Source organism: Schistocerca gregaria, chromosome 1, assembly GCF_023897955.1.
Source record: "Schistocerca gregaria isolate iqSchGreg1 chromosome 1, iqSchGreg1.2, whole genome shotgun sequence".
Lineage (NCBI taxonomy): Eukaryota > Metazoa > Arthropoda > Insecta > Orthoptera > Acrididae > Schistocerca > Schistocerca gregaria.
The window spans coordinates 1,125,594,045-1,125,611,606 of NC_064920.1; the positions used below are offsets into that span (position 1 = coordinate 1,125,594,045).

The window sequence follows — 17,562 nt, forward strand, 5'->3', positions numbered from 1 at the left end:
TTGTATAGTTTTTTATGTAACAGAGTCTTTGTTCATCTCTTGAGGAGAATAGCTGAGTTTAGTCTTGTCAATGTTATGGAGTGGCGTTACTTTTTTTTCTTTTTTTTGGGAGATTACTGTGAATGTCATTTTTACCTAATTCTACAATTATTAATGAAACATGGAATTGAAACACAATGCAACTTTATACATTTGGGATTAGTGAAAATGTGAAGGCAATTGTCAGAAATATTGGATCTGGAAAGAAACTATGATGTCTCTAAACTGTGAATTAATATGTACGCAGACACTTTACAAATCCAGACCACAAGAGCAATACCATAAGGTCATAAGGTATATTGATACTACAAACTGAGCCACAGATACTTTGAAAAATCATGATAAGTATTTAATTGTTTTTCGTTAATGCAAAAACACTTTTGAAATCGATATTTTACAATGATGTTTCCCATCGCATTCTGTTCAGCATTTACAAATCAGATAGTTCTCACAAAAAATACAAGGTTTCATTTACAACATTCTAATATATTCTTGTTGACAGATCAGAGGGAACAGTATTGTTAAATGTGGGGGTCTCACGCCAGGATCCTTTGTTGTTGCAAATTAGTTTCACTGCATTTCGAAAAAAGTAATTTTCTCTAAAATGTCATTTAAAAATGATCACTGATCACATTGTTGTTGTTGTGCTCTTCAGTCCTGAGACTGGTTTGATGCAGCTCTCCATGCTACTCTATCCTGTGCAAGCTTCTTCATATCTGAGTAACTACTGCAACCTACATCCTTCTGAATCTTCTCAGTATATTCATCTCTTGGTCTCCCTCTACGACTTTTACCCTCCACACTTCCCTCCAATATTAAATTGGTGATTCCTTGATGCCTCAGAGCGTGTCCTACCAACTGATCCATTCTTTTAGTCAGGTTGTGCCACAAATTCCACTTCTCCCCAATTCTATTGAGTACCTCCTCAATAGTAACATGAACTACCCATCTAATCTGCAGCATTCCTCTGTAGCACCACATTTTGAATTCTTCTTGTCTGTACAAATTGTAAATAGCCTTTCACCCCCTGTGTTTTACCCTTGCCACCTTCAGAATTTGAAAGAGGGTATTCCAGTCAACATTGTCAAAAGCTTTCTCTAAGTCTACAAATGCTAGGAAAGTAGGTTTGCCTTTCCTTAATCTATCTTCTAAGACAAGTCACATGGTCAGTATTGCCTTGTGTGTTGCAACATTCCTACAGAATCCAAACTGATCTTCCCCGAGATTGGCTTCTACCAGTTTTTCCATTCATCTGTAAAGAATTTGTGTTAGTATTTTGCAGCCATGGCTTATTAACTAATAGTTCAGTAATTTTCACACCTGATAACGCCTGCTGTTTTTGGGATTGGAATTATTATATTCTTTCTGAAGTCTGAGGGTATTTCACCAATCTCTTACATCTTGCTCACCAGACTAGAGTTTTGTCATAGCTGGCTCTACCAAGTAGTTCTAATGGAATGTTGTCTACTCCCGGGGCCTGTTTTTAGACTTAGGTCTTTCAGTTCTCTGTCAAATTCTTCACATAGTATCATATCTTCCATTTCATCTTCATGTACATCCATTTCCATAATATTGTCCTCAAGTACATCGCCCTTGTATAGACCCCCTATATACTCCTTACACCTTTCTGCTTTCCCTTCTTTGCGTAAGACTGATTTTCCATCTGCACTCTTGATATTCATACAGGTGGTTCTCTTTTCTCCGAAGGTCTCTAATTTTCCTGTAGGCAGTAGCTATCTTACACCTATTGATATATGCCTCTACCTCCTTACATTTGTCCTCTAGCCATCCTTGATTAGCCATTTTGCACTTCCTGTTGATCTCATTTTTGAGACGTTTGTTTCCTTCTTGCCAGTTTCATTTACTGCATTTCTATATTTTCTCCTTTCATCAATTAAATTCAATATCCCTTCTGCTACTCAAGGATTTCTACCAGCCCTCATCTATTAAACTGCTTGATCCTCTGCTGCCTTTGCTATTTCATTGCTCAAAGCTACCTATTCCTTCTTCTACTGTATTGCTGTCCTCTGTATTTGCCATCTTTCCCTAATCAACAACCTCTGGTTCTTTCAGTTTATCGAAGTCCCATCTCCTTAAAGTCCTTCCTTTTTGCAGTTTCTTCAGTTTTAATCTTCAGTTCATAACCAATACATTGTGGTCAGACCCCACATCTGCCCCTGGAAATGTCTTACAATTTAAAACCTAGTTCCTAAATCTCTGTCTTACCATTATAAAATCTATCTGAAATCGCTCAGTGTTTTCACGCCTCTTCCACGTATACAAGTACAAGCTTTTTTCGTGGGTTGTAAACCAAGTGTTAACTATGATTAATTTATGCTCTGCACGAATATCTACCAGGTGACTTCCTCTTGCATTCCTTACCCCCAGTCCATATTCACCTACTACTTTTTCCTCTCTTCCTTTCCCTACCATTGAATTCCAGTCCATCATGAATATTAAATTTTCATCTCCCTTAACTATCTGAATATTTTTTTTTTAATCACATCATATATTTCTTCAATCTCTTCATCATATGCGGAACAATTTGGCATGAAAACTTTTACTACTGTGGTAGGTGTGGGCTTTGTACCTATCTTGGCTACAGTAATGTGTTCACTATGCTGTTTGTAGTAGCTTATCCGAACTCCTATTTTTTTTATTAGTTACTAAATCTACTCCTGCATTTCTCCTATTTGATTTTTTTATTTACAACCCTGTATTCACCTCACTAGAAGTCTTGTTCCTCCTGCCACCGAACTTCACTAATTCACACTATATCTAACTTTAACCTATCCATTTCCCTTTTTAAACTTTCTGACATTCCATGCTGACATTTCTGACATTCCACCCTCCGATCCATAGAACGGAGTTTTCTTTCTCCTTATAATGACATCCACCTGAGTAGTTCCTGCCCAGAGATCCGAATGGGAGACTATCTTACCTCCGGAATATTTTACCCAAGAGGACACCATAATCATTTAACCATACAGTAAAGCAGCATGCCCTTGGGAAAAATTACAGCTGCAGTTCCCCCTGGCTTTTAGCCGTTTACAATACCCACACAGCAAGGGCGTTTTGGTTGATGTTAAAAGGCCAGGTCAGTCAATCATCCTGATTGTTGCCCCTTGCAACTACTGAAAAGGCTACTGCCCATCTTCAGGAACCACATGTTTGTCTGGCCTCTCAACAGCTACACCTCCATTGTGGTTGCACCTACAGTACAGCTATGTGTATCGCTGAGGTACGCAAGCCTCCTCAGCAACAGCAAGGTCCATTGTTCATGGGGAGGGGGGTACTGACCACATTAAAGATACAGATTCTGAAAACAGAGTACAGAGATATACATGAGTGCAAAAACTTAAATTTGTTTATGATAATTTTACACCAGAATTAAGTATGAACACCTGCTACTTACTTTTGTTCTTCTATGATTCCACATAAATATGAATTCTGTGCCTTTGAATCACTTAATGCTGCTTTCAGTTCTGTAACTTCCTTCTCCAACATTTCAACCTGTAGAGGTACTGTATTGACTTGTTTTGGACTCAGGATGATCTGAAAATAAAATTCCACATATTTTGGCTTGATACACTATGTTATTTAGTACAAGTCTAAACAAATGCAACAGTGTTTAATAACAATTTATGTATAAAATGGTAAAGAATGAATGGCCAAACAATTTTTGCTCCTTGCACTTTTCCTCCTCTCTAAGAAGTGACCAACATTTACCAATTTCATTCATTGCATATGGATTGGTAATCTGTCGACAAACTGGTTTACACATGAAAACTGTATCTGATCATTGTTGATAATATGGCACTTAAGCTTAATTAGTGACTGCAAGGGGAACAGTCTGGATGACTGGCTGGCTTGGCATTTGAAGTTTAATTGTGGTGATGTTATGCTGGTAGTGCAAACAGCAGCAAGCAAAGGAACATTATAGGATGACATGCAACTCTGCTGCATGATTTAATGACAACAGCTTTCTATTGTATTAAATATTATACAATACCCATTTGGATCAGAACTCTGGGCATTGGACTACTCAGGATGATGACACAAAGAAAAACAAATCAGGGGTTTTACACATCAGAGTGTGGCCCTTAACTGTGTAGGTAAATTAGAAAACTTAAGTCTTAAGTAAGAGAGAGACAAAACCAACACATGCTAAAGCAGTAACAGTTTATATATCTACTAGCTACACAGCTGTGAGTGCAAGTACAATGAGAATAGAAATTATTCGATAGTTAAGGAAGACAAAAATTTAACTGAGATAAAATTTAATTTTGATGGAAAAATGGAATCCGATAGCAATGGGGGATTGAGCTCTAGAGCAAGGAAGGAGTATGAGGTGGACAGGCTGGATAGTTTTGCTACATAGCATTGTGTATGCTGCTGAAGTTTCTGAAAGGCAATTGTTTCAGTCTAGGAGATAGGGTGCATGAGTCTAGGATTGCAGAGCAAGAGAATTTTACTGCTGAAAATTGAATTTAATATTTAATGATGAATATTGAATTTAATTGAAGAAAGGAGAAAATATAAAACGAACAGGCAAAGGATAATACAGATGTCTACACTACGATACTGTTGAAGAGTCCAGAACAGGAATGGATAAACCATACATGCAAAGCTGTAGAAGCATGCAAAGACTGTAGCAAAGATAAATGCCTTATAAAAGAAGTATGTGAGAGATTCATAGTCCAGTTTAGTAAGATGAGAAGGGAGGATGTGATCAAGTCACCAGAGGTGCTAAATCCCAGTAATGGCAGTTCATTCTTCTTGAGGGGTGTTACAGACTTGGAAATCCTGAAACCATTTCCAACTTAAAAACAAATATATCCAGTGGCTAGGATGACATCTCAGCAAAATTTCTGCAAGAATGTAGTAATGAATTAATAAAGCAACTACAACATTTAAAAAACAGCTTTCAGTAAGGGGTCATTTCCTGACCAGTTGAAAGTCACTGAAATAAGACTGGTGCATAAAAAGGGGAAACTACAGATATAAAAAATAATAGGCCTATTTCATTGACATCAGTACTTAGTAAGCTGTTGGAAATGCTACTGCTTGATCAACTTTAATCATTTTTCTGTACGTACAATGTATTAGAAAACTGTCAGCATGGTTTCAGGAAGGGCTGGTCTACAATAACGGCTGTAGCTACATTTTCCAAGGCTTATGACTCTGTAAATCATTCTGTTCCTCTGCATAAATTAGAAACTTGTGGAGTCAGAGGCGTAGCATTAGATCTGTTAAGATCCTACCTTGCTGGCAGGAGACAATATGTAAAGCTGTATTATACAACTGGAAGACAGACACAAACAGTAAAATCATCTTATTGAATTCCTAACTGTGAAGTCCCTCAGGGAAGCATTATCGGGCATTATTTTGTTTATTATGTACATCAATGATATAATAATTCCATAAAATTTAAACCTAATAAATTACGCTGATGATACCTCCTTGACAAGTTGAGGCTCTACAAAACAGTTAGCAGTGCAAAATAATGCAGAGAACATTAGCCTCATCACAGAATACCTCACTAAAACAAATTGGCGCTAAATAAAGACAAGACAATTCTGATGGAGTTTCTACTAAATTATAAATCAAGACACGCGGGTACAGAACCAGAGCTATCAGTTAAAACAATTGATAATCAAATTCTTGGGTATTATAGTAGATGAAAATCTTACATGGAAGGAGCACATCAGCTACATGTGGAAAAAGTCTCCTGCAACACCTACCTGGTAAAACACCTTTCTAGCATAATAGTGCAACCTGTTTTAAGACAAATCTATTTTGGACTTACACACTCCCACCTGCAATATGGTATCGAGATTTGAGGTGGGCACCAATGGTATATATGGATGGGGCTTTTAGAGCACAGAAAATAGCAATTAGGATAATATCCAATATTAGTAAGTGGCAGTCCTGTAGAGAATATTTCATTAAGTATAACACACTAACAGCATATTGATTGCATGTTCTCAGAACTATACTATTTGTAAAAGAAAATATGAAGCATAGTGTAATCGATAGTGAAATCCATAACCATAATACAAGAAAAGGAGAGAATTACCACATAAAACTTAGTAATAAAAGAGCAACAGATCATAGGACATTTTCTGCTGGAAGACATTTTTATAACAGATTGCCAAATAATATAAAATTGTTAGAAGGAAACATATTTAAGACAAAATTAAAGCAACTGTTAATTGATAAATGTATGTAGTCCATCGAAGATTTCTAATGTTATTGTGTATATCTATCTTTACTTCAAAGCTTTTTTTAATGTTCTTGTGTTTGAAACTGACTATGTCCATGAGTGTTAAGTTAGTATGGACAAATATACCATTTATTATTATTAAATCGAAAAATCAGTTTAGTAAGTCGTCGGCATCCTTTCCAGGATTAGGCTGTTGCCTGTTATGAACTCACAAACAAAATCATTCCCACCTTTTTTGAGGTCTTCCAATATGTTTCTTCCCATTCGGCTTTTAGGTCAGGATCTTTTGGGGAATCTGTAATATGGCATTCTCATGAGGTGTTGTCTCCAATCTTCACGATATTTTTGAATTTTTCCTTTCATGCTGGAAATATTTAATTATGTTGTAATATCTTCATTTCTAATTATATCCCTTCTTGTGCAGCCCTTTGGCCTTTTTAGGAACCTCATCTCTGCTGCTTGAATTTTATTTTATTTATTTATTGTGGTAGCCAATCTTTTGCTTCCACAGGATAACACAGGAACTGCAATTACTCTATGGAATTTCATGATGGTTTCTAAATTGTATTTTGTGGCCCATTTTCTGCTAATGGTGCTACAGACAGCTTGAAATTTGTGTATTCAAATTCAAAACTTATAGCACAGCTTAAATATGAGATTTGACACATATTCTAAAACTGAATTACCCAAAATAATTTTTCATCTGACTGGATATTTTCCTCAGAATGCCACTATTTTTGTTTTGGTGTTAGAAACTTTTAAGTTGCAAATTACGTTCACTGGTATACTGATCTTTGGAGGTCATCTACATTCTTTTGAATAATAACGATGTCACCAGCAAACAAAAGTACTTTCAGGCATTCCTCATGCATTATCTTAATTCCTTTGCTTACTTTACATTTCCATTTGCAAAGAATGAAGTCAATGTAAAAATTAAAAACGGTAGGCGATAGTCCACACCCTCATTTAACATCATAATTATTTCTTCTAATCGATTCTTATGTGTGTGTATTATCATGCATGTAATTTTGTAAGGCATTTTACTATCTCTATTAGGTGATAAGGATGACCACATTCAGACATAATCTTCCATAGGCTATCATGGTTCACATGATCAAAGCCTTCTCAAGGTTGATAAAGGCCATATGGGTTCCTTTATTAAATACTGTGTGTTTTTCTATAATCTTTTCAATTACAAACACATTGTCTGTTCAATTAAGGTAGATTTTCTGTTCTTCATAGCTTTCAAGGCCTCTTTTAGTTCCTCCGTAGTAACTGGATCTATTGTTTCATTGTACATACTTGTACCAGTGTTACCTTCACTCTTTCATGTGCACAACACGCCTGCATAATGATTTATCCACTATTCATTGTGTATAACGTTCAGTGAGAAAGTGTCTTTTTCTTCCCTGTTGAGGGCTTTCAAGACCTTTTATACACAATGTCTACCATGTATGTCATGTTCTAAGACACTTACGAAAGAGTCCCATGACTCTCTCTATGCTTTGTGCACTTTTTTTTTCAGCATTTACTCAGTCACAATGCCAAAGTACACACACAAGTTGTGATTCTTGAGTTTCTCCCAGCGTATTTGATAATCAAAATATGCACGGGTGTACTGCCGGTCTACAGTGTGCAACGACATGTATGATCGCCGAAATATGTGCCCGTTGGACACTGTAGACCGGCAGTACACCCGTGGATATTTTGAATACACACACAAGTTATTTACAGATGAATGGAAATAATGGTATAAGCTGACCTCAAGGAAGATCAATTTGGATGCCACACAAATGTAGCAAAATATGAAAGTGTAATGACTTTCAACATTTGTATCACATGATAAGTTAAGAATGGAAAATCTAACATTTGTAGATTTAGTGAATGATTTTGACTATGTTGACTGCAGTTATAGGAGTTGAGAGACACGAAAGAGAAGCAGTAGTTGAGAAGCGAGTGAGACAGGATTGCACATCAATACTGTTCAGTATGTTGATCGAGAATGCTGTAAAAGTGATCAAGAAATAATTTGGAAAGGTAATTAGATGGTCAGTGAGAAGGAATAAAAACTTTGAAGTTTGTTGATGACACTGCAATTTTGTTAGATATGGCAGAGGAATAGGAAGAACAATACAATGTGATGGTTAGTGTCTTGAAAGAGGTTATGAGATGAAAGTCAAAAGTAAAACAGTGCCATAGAATCAAATCAGGACACGCTGATGGAAGTAGATTAGGGAATAAGACATTAGCAGTATTAAATGCTTTTGCTATTTGGGAAACAAAATAATACGCATTGGCAAAATAAAAAATAAATAAAAAATAACAAAATATATAAATTTTATGGAGTCTCTTCTTAAAGTATTTGTCTGGAGTATAGCTTCTCTCTGTTAACCCATTTCAGGATTAAGAGGAGTTATAATTTCATATAAAGCCAGTCTTCTCACAAAGAAATCAATGATAGTCTACAGGACAGCTATGAAAAACTCACATCTGCTTAAAGGCTTGTTAACCTAAAATGATACGCAAATGAAATTACACAATTTCAGAGAATTTCTGGTCTCTTACAGATATGATTTTTGCATATATAGACTGAAGCAGCAACTGAAAATTTGTACCAAGACTCGGAATCCAAACTGGATCTGCTGCTTACTAGACAGGCGCATTATCCACTAAGCCACCCTGGCTCAGTGGTTTGCACAATTCACGGCCATGGCACAAATTTTCACTCACCCCATCATTCTATATACATAAAAATGAAATGATATAATGACAGCAGATTTACTTTTATGTTCCTACTGCCTTCTTAGTAAATAAAAACTCCCTGCTCCTTTTAACCACCTTTTCAATGTTCATAATACTGTCACATTAGGGTTGAGAAATGAGACACAGTGTAAGTGTATTCTGTTCCACTGAACCACAAGCATGAAGCAAAGTGAAAGTTTCAAATGTTTTTCTTATACTTGCTCTCACAGTTGTCAAATATTGATTAAAGGAAGTCAATGTTCCACTGATGATATTTTAGCTGCTCAGCTTGATAGTTCAGATGTTTAATCATCATGGCTTAGTACAGCAAAGAACCAGTAGATAACTCAGTGATAGATGTATTTTTAGAATTAAACACTTCAGTATTACGAATTTACTTGGCTAGGGTAGGCACATTTACTGATTTTGCATTGTTTATTGAAAACTTTACAACACAGCTTTGCTTCTTTTGAAAGATTTTATTTATATTCTTTGCTAGGAGAAATAGGTTTATTAAGTTTGTTTTGTGATTTTGGTGCCAACACAAAACATTTAGATTTCATTTTGTTTACAAATAAAAACGCCTACAAAATAATAAAAGTCTTCCTGTATAATAGACTAAGGACTATACAGTCTCAAGAATCCAATGAAGGTCACGAGGAGAAACTTACTGCAGCTCAAGAACATCAACTTTTAACCCAATCCTTTAAAACTCCTTCCGAAAGGGAGATGCAACATAACTCTAAATAAGAGCATTGTGCATTGTCTCGCTCCTCAGCACCCTTCTCTCACAGAGGCTTGAAGTTACTTCTCTTCAACGTAACGTTGTCAAAGTGGAATTCTGATGGGAAATGACACAAGTGAGCGAGTTTTTACACCTCAAATCCCACTTACTCCCAACACTTTACCATTTCTCTTTAAATGTGTACACTTCCCGGTGAGCTTATGTTATGCTATGACTACAAATAAAGTACAAGGCCAACTGTTTAATGTTGCGGGTGTGGACATTGATGTCAGTTGCTTTTCATGTGGCCAACTCTATGGAGGGCTGTCCCATATTAATGGAGCAAACAAGCTTTTCATTCAGTCCCTACTCATACTACTTCAAACTTCATTTACAAGGCTTCGTAAGTCAAAACAAGTAAAAAGTCTTGGGCACAGCTAGTAGTAGATAAAGCCTTATCAACAATACTAAATACAACTTTACAATGCTACATAAAACAAACCTTTGGTTTACTGTCATCCTCTGGCGAAGAAGGACTGCTCTGAATCAGTCCTCCATTACTGAAAACGAGTTGAAACTGTAGCTCTGAAACAAAAAATGAAGGAAATCAGATAAAAGATTAAACAAGACAAAAACTTAAGTACTTTTTTCATCAACAAAATTGAATGTAAGGGTTATATGGTGAGCGGGTGGTGGAGGATGGAGGGAGGGAGAGGGGCAATCGCCTACTACTACTACTACTTATGCACTGATTTCATTATTTCAATATTTATTTTCTCAATAGATGTAAATGCAGATGAAATGGGGAACAATGTTTCCTGTTGGGTCATCATTTTTTTCCATGCAAGAATGGGCTTAGCATACTCATGAACAACTGAATTACACACACACACACACACACACACACACACACACACACACGCTCGAACATTCCTAGCAGAATCTCCTTCCCCCAACCCCATCTTAATGACGTGGACCTGGAGAACCTTTAAGTATAAACTAGGAGAAGTGGCTGCCTGTGTGTGTGTGTGTGTGTGTGTGTGTGTGTGTGTGTGTGTGTGGACAGCCTAAAATAAACTTTAAAATTAGCAGAAAAGCCATTACCCTTTAAAAAGCTGAGGCTGCGCCCTGTCATTCTATACAACAAATATTTCTCCAGTTTTTATACCAATTCACTAACAATTGGCAACAAATATCACTGGATATTATGTTACAAAAGCAAAGCTTTGGTCATGCAGCTTGAGGCTGTTGCCAGTGAGCATTGTTGTGGGTGGCTGGATGTGGGGTATGTCCAGAATGTCAGCCGTGTCCCTTGATTGCTCTTTTTCTACTGTGGCCACCCTGGGTACTCCCCACATTGACCATGACCCCTCAACTATGTATTGGGGGGGGGGGGGGGTTTCGATTCGAGCTGTGGCAGGCACTCAGACTTTCCAGGAGGTCGATGAAAGAGGCCCCTCATTCACCTCATGAACTGGTTTACCTGTGGCTGACAAAGCCTGAGCCAGGTGCAGTCACTCACCCTATTCCACAGGAAGCCTCTCAGCCTACAAGATATGGGCCTTCACAGAGGAGGGTGGGTTTACTAGCTTGGGATCTCCAATTGTGACGAAGCAAGCTGGGATATTTTTACTTCACCTCTTGTTTTGCTAGCTGCCTCCTTTAAATTCATTTTTCACTTTTAACTAATTAACATTAACATAAGTGAGTATAATCTACATTTTCATAAAAGAGAAAGGTTGGCCCTCAGTTTTAAAGAGTATAACACCAGATTTAATTTTGTGCTTAGTTTTACATGTGTAATTGGTTTTCTAATTTGACTAATGGTTCAAATGGCTCTAAGCACTATGGGACTTAACATCTGAGGAGGTCAGCAGTCCCCTAGACTTAGAACTACTTAAACCTAACCCACCAAAGGGCATCACACACATCCATGTCCGAGGCAGGATTCGAACTTGCGACCGTAGCAGCAGCGCGGTTCCGGACTGAAGCACCTAGAACCACTTGACCACAGCGGCTGGCCAATTTATTTTGACTATTCCTAGTTAATACTTTTGTTATAGGGTGAAATCAGTACTTGTTTCACAGTTTAAATTCTGTTGTTGACTTATAAACAAACAAATTCCGTAATAATTGTAAACATTTAGAAGATGAAATGCCAGTAATCTTAAAGTATCTATTTAGTTTTATTCAAAAAAATGTTAGCAAAGCTAGCCCTTAATTAAATCCAAAGTAATTAACAGGTCTGTCCAAAGTATTGTTTGTGTACTTATATTTGTTAATTTCATGATTTAAATGAATAATTCAGCCTAACTCTTGCAGTAGAAGAAACTGTTAAAAAGAACCAATTTTTCAAAGTAGGCAGTTAACTGAATGAAGTAAGTTTTAATTGTAATTTCTGTAAATTAAACTTCCAACAATGTGTAGTTTCAGCACCTACTATTGTGAGGATATATAATGGCCAAATTTTTGGTCCCGACACAGTGAGTCCACGACCGAGTTTCAGACGAGAAACCTATGCTGGTTACAACAGTGCTTCAACTTAACTGTGAAATAAGTGTTCCACAATTATGCCATGTGTTAAAACAATGACAGTGTCTGCTCCATATGTACCTTTCTATTCTTCAAGAACTGTGAACTTCGTGGTTAGGTTTTTACTGCTTGTAGATGTTCAATAGTTAACTATTACAGCAGTATGTGGAGGTTTGCCTACAAACTAATGAGGCTTATGGAAAGTTAAAACCACAGTGCACTGGCCATATATAAATGTGTGTATGGGGGTTGTGAAAAGTGAAAGTAAACAACTATGAAATGTAAATGTGCAACTGTCGGCTACATCATTTACAATAGACAATGCCGCACTTCCAATCCCTATTTTTTCAGCCAGTAAGTCAACACCAAGGACAACAAACGAAGAAACAAAGAAGGCAAACATTGTCACACAATGTTTGGTAAATAATGGGGGTCCTCAGGAATATGGGTGCTAAGGAAGGGAAGGAATCCAGTGTGTATTCTGTAAGCATGCTGGGAGGCGTCATTCCAGATGCAGAACGAGTGCTTCCAGATGCCATGAAGAGCATAGGATGCAACCAATTAGGTGATAGCTCACCTATCTCGGTACTAACGATGTGTGTCGCATTGGTTCAAAAAAGGTTATCTCTGGTTTCTGGCATCCAGCTGAAGTGGTAAATCAAATGATACTACATTTCCAGAGATAGTTGTTACTCACCATATAGTGGAGAACACACACACACACACACACACACACACACACACACACACACACACACACACACAGAGAGAGAGAGAGAGAGAGAGAGAGAGAGAGAGAGAGAGAGAGAGAGAGAGCCTATTTTTGACAAAGCTTATTTTGTGATAGTCTTTTTGTTATGCCTATCTGCGACTCAGCTTCTCCACTGTATGATGAGTAGCAACTATCGTTTCTATAGTACTGTTACATCCTGAATTTTCCACTGTTATATTTCCAGAGACCTTTTCAAGTCTCAGTCATCTACAATCTATGAATAAAAATTTGTACCAAGGCTGGGATTAGAACCTGGGTCTCTTACTGGCAAATGTGCTAACCACTACACAACCCTGGCACAGTAGCTTTGCAGAACTGCACGAACTTCCCTAGCGTGTCTCCCTGCTCAATCCAAATTCCCCTTGACACCTCAGCCCTTTGGTATTTTCCCTAAACTCTTTAACAGCATTGCAGGGCTCTCCAAATGTACTAGAATAGCATCTCAGGATCAAACAAATTGGGGGAACTTGTCTGAAACCCAGGCATAGGTGCTCTAATCAAATGAAATTATTTTTAGAGAGTCCTTTTCAAGTTTCATATGACTATCATCTATATACGTAGACTGAAACGATAAATTAAGTGGTAAAGACTGCCAGACTTGCTTGTGGGATGAACACACAGCTCACCATCTACATCACTGTTGACAAGACCGACCATGGAGTTACGGTATTTAGCTGAGCGCTGGATCTGAATCAGAGGCTTAGACGGTTCTGCGACTGTGTAGATTGCAGAAAACTCACCTTGTGCCATGGGGTGGTCGTGGTTTGAGTTCTAATTAATAGGTCAGGTATCCACTACATGGGTAGCAGGGGCTGTAGGGAATGGAGTGCCCCCCCCCTTTTTTTTTTTACAGCTACAGCCAATACTGGAGCTGTAAATTGTCATAGCTGTGTTGGGAAAGAACCAGAGTTCCAGTGCTAAGCACTGAAGCTTATATCATTATAGGTACTGAAAGAAAGCTAAAGTCGGGAATAGATTCAGTCAAAATTTATCCAAAGGACCTAACAGTGTTAAGAAAAGATAGATTAAATAAGGTTGTTGGTGATATTTTTGTTGCTGTTAGAAGAAGTTTATCTTGTCCAAGTACCTTCCATTAGGAATGTGCATGCACTCAACGGTTATATGACTTAAATGATAGAGCACAGCAGCCAGTCATCCTTTTCTTTCAGGTTTGATTAGGCAAATCTACATTTTGGCTAGTGCCTAGCCATTATCAATGCACTATTTCATAGTATTAATGCCTGTCCTAGTACGTGAGTCCCGTGTTGTTCGTCAACGCTGCCCATGTAGTGAATACTTGACCTCTTAATGAGAACCCAAAACACCACCACCCCTTGTCACAATCGAGCATTCTGCAACCTACACAGTCACAGAACTGTATGAGCCTCTGATTAGAACTGTGGCAGAAGCCCGAACAACAGGGAACTGAAGTTCTAGAGCATGCTTTGACAACATTAAATAGTGCACTGATAATGACTAGACATTAGTCAAAATCTAGATTTGCCTAATAAAACCTGAAAGAAAAGGATGACTGATTGCTGTGCTTTATCATTTGAAAGTTTTTCTTGAAGTATATAGTTACTGTCAGTGTGTGTAGAGGTTGCACTTGACAACAAGAATAAATTAAAAATTGCTTTATTTTACCCCCCCCCCCCCCTCCCGCAAAAAAAAGATGATTCAGTTGCTGAACAGTTCACAAATAGGTTCCCCACTCATACAATTATAGTTGGTGGTAACCTCAAGCTACCCTCAATATGTTGGCAAAAACACACATTCAAAGCCTGTGGTAGATATAAAACATCCTCCAGAAATTGTGCTAAATGCTGTCTCCAAAAATCATTTTATATTTCTATTCCTTCGTCACATCATTTTAATAATCATGTCTACTTCTTCGTTTGCCCTCATTTTTCTTTGTATCATTCTTTTACTGCTTGGAATCTCTGTTCATGTGATTTTTATTAGTTTTATGCATTATTTTAGATTTGATTTATTCTTTCACTTTAATCTTCATCTGCGTTATTTTATCTGTAGTTCAGGAGGAATTAAGGATATTTTTAAATGTTTGTATGATGATTACCATCCAAGAAATGCACGTTTTTTTTAACGAAAAAATATACTTTTGACACCATTCCACAATCAATATAAACAGATTATTTTGTTTTTGGTTTTTTAACCAATAGATAGGCATTTTTAAATATTATAATAGACAAATACAATTAAATTCACATTCACAAAAATTCTAAGTGGAAGAAGAATGACAGGAAAACTGAGGGCAAATGATGATGTGATGAAGGAACATAAATCTAAAATTACATTTAAACCACTTAATTGAAAAAAAACTAATGATCCAAGTAATTTCATTAATGGTTTAAAAATAAAAAAAAAATTATATCGTCTGACAAGGTTTGAACCCAAAACATTCTACACGTGGAAGCACTAATTGGTACATTACATAATACAACCAGTGTACACATTATTACATTTGTAAGGCTACTGAACCTTATGCAAAATTCTGATCTTTTTAGCTTTGACTACTTGCAAATGAGTGTCCATCCGGGTGAATGGCTGCAGAGAGTTTTGTTTTAGGACACAAAAACAAGTAGGGTCATATGTGCCCATGTCATAACGTAGAACATGAAGATGAGAAAGGAGTTAACAACGACTACACATTAAGCCTAATGGTTGGAAGGAAAGACAGTTAAAAGCAGGGACTTTGAGAAAGGTTCATAAAATACGCCATAGAGAGAATGGAGGTCCTGAATTAAAGATTAAATTTCCTTTGCCATATTGATATGAGGGATATAAAGTAAAATGCAGCTGAGGGACTGCACGTTAATGAGAAAATTAGTGTTAAAAAAAAAAAATCCCAAGCCACTGGGAGATGCTTAATTGCCTGAAGCTTGTTCCCATCAAGGGAGGACCAGTGGTTATGCCAAAGTAGCCACCTGTTGACAGACTGCAACCCAGAGATCATCAGACGGAATGGAAGAACAAGAGTGCAGAGGTAATGTTCCTTTACAAAGGAAAATCCAGGAGACTTGCCCCAATGTAATCCTCTTCTCACTAAAAGATGAGTGAAATCAATATTAGTGTCAGTGGTGTTGAAAAACAGCAACCCTCCAGGACATGATGGAATCACTGTCAGATTCTATACTGAATTTATAGTGGAGTTAGCCTTTCTTTTAACTATAATCTATCAGATACCTCAAACAAAAAACTACGTCAATTCCTTGGAAAAAAGCACAGGTCACACTCTTTTACAATAACAATAGTAGAAGTGGTCCATATAACTACCATCCAATATCCTTGACAATGATTTGTTGTAGAATCTTAGAACATTTTCTGAGCCCAAATATAATGAGGTATCTAACAGAATGATCTCTTCAATGTCAACCAGAATGGATTCTGAAAACATCAATCATGTGAAACTCAACTCGCACTTTACTCGCATGATATACTGAAAGCTTTGTATCAAGACAGCCAGGTAGACGTAATATTTCTTGATTTTCAAAAGGCATTTGACTCTGTACCAACCTATGCTTATTGTGCAAAGTGATATTTGTGACTGTACTCAGGACTTTTTGATAGGAAGGATGCAGTATGTTATCATTGACAGAGTGTCATCATCACATGTAGAAGTGACTTCAGGTGTGCCCCAGGAAGGTGTATTGGGTCGCTCATTGTTCACATTGTATATTAATGACCTTGGAGAAAATATTATTAATAACTTCAGACATTTTGCAGGTGATGCAGGTATCTACAAAGAAATACAATCTGAATGAAACTGTACAAATAATCAGTCATATCTTGATAAGATTTCAAAGTGGTGCAAAAACTGGCAACTTGCTTTAAATGTTCAGTAACATAACTTTGTGCACTTCACAAAACAAAATAGTATCTAATGACTATAATATCAATGAGTCATAGTTTTAATCTGCCAACTCATACAAATACTTGTTTGAAACGCTTTGCAGGGATATGAAATGGAATGATCACATACCCTCAGTTATGAATAAAGAAAGTGGTAGACTTCAGTTTATTGGTAGAATACTGGGGAAGTGCAATCAGTCTACAAATGAGATTGCTTACAAATCACTTGTGCGACCCACACCAAATATGATTAATAGGGGACATTGAACGTATACAGAGAGGGGAAACACAAATGGTTACATGATTGACTGATCCATGGGAGAGAGTCATGGAGATACTGAAAGAACTGAACTGGAAGATCCTTGATAATAGATGTAAACTATGTGAATAAAGTCAATTACCGAAGTTTTAAATGATAGGAATATCATTCAATGCCCTACATATTGCTCACATAGGGATAATAGGGTAAGATTAGAGTAATTATTGCAGGCTCAGAGGCATTCAAATGATTATTCCTCCTTTGCTCTAGATGTGAATGGAATGGGCAGAAACCATAATAACTGGTACGGTGGTATGTACCCTCTGCCATGCACTTCATGGTGGTTTGCAGATGCTAGATGTAGGTGTAGATTTAGAACTTTCCTCATTTCAGGACAT

The 17,562-nt window shown here is 37.1% G+C and overlaps 1 protein-coding gene across 2 annotated transcripts in view; it reads right to left on the reverse strand.

The window, feature by feature from the left end:
* The window catches only part of LOC126283942 (uncharacterized), a 64,610-nt gene that overhangs the window by 14,670 nt on the left and 32,378 nt on the right, over positions 1-17,562 (reverse strand). For both annotated transcript variants that reach the window (XM_049982339.1, XM_049982349.1), the window contains 2 exons: positions 10,234-10,316; positions 3,455-3,594 (listed from right to left, as the gene is read on the reverse strand). In XM_049982339.1, the coding sequence (XP_049838296.1) occupies positions 3,455-3,594; positions 10,234-10,316 (223 nt within the window). The remainder of the gene's footprint in view (positions 1-3,454; positions 3,595-10,233; positions 10,317-17,562) is intronic.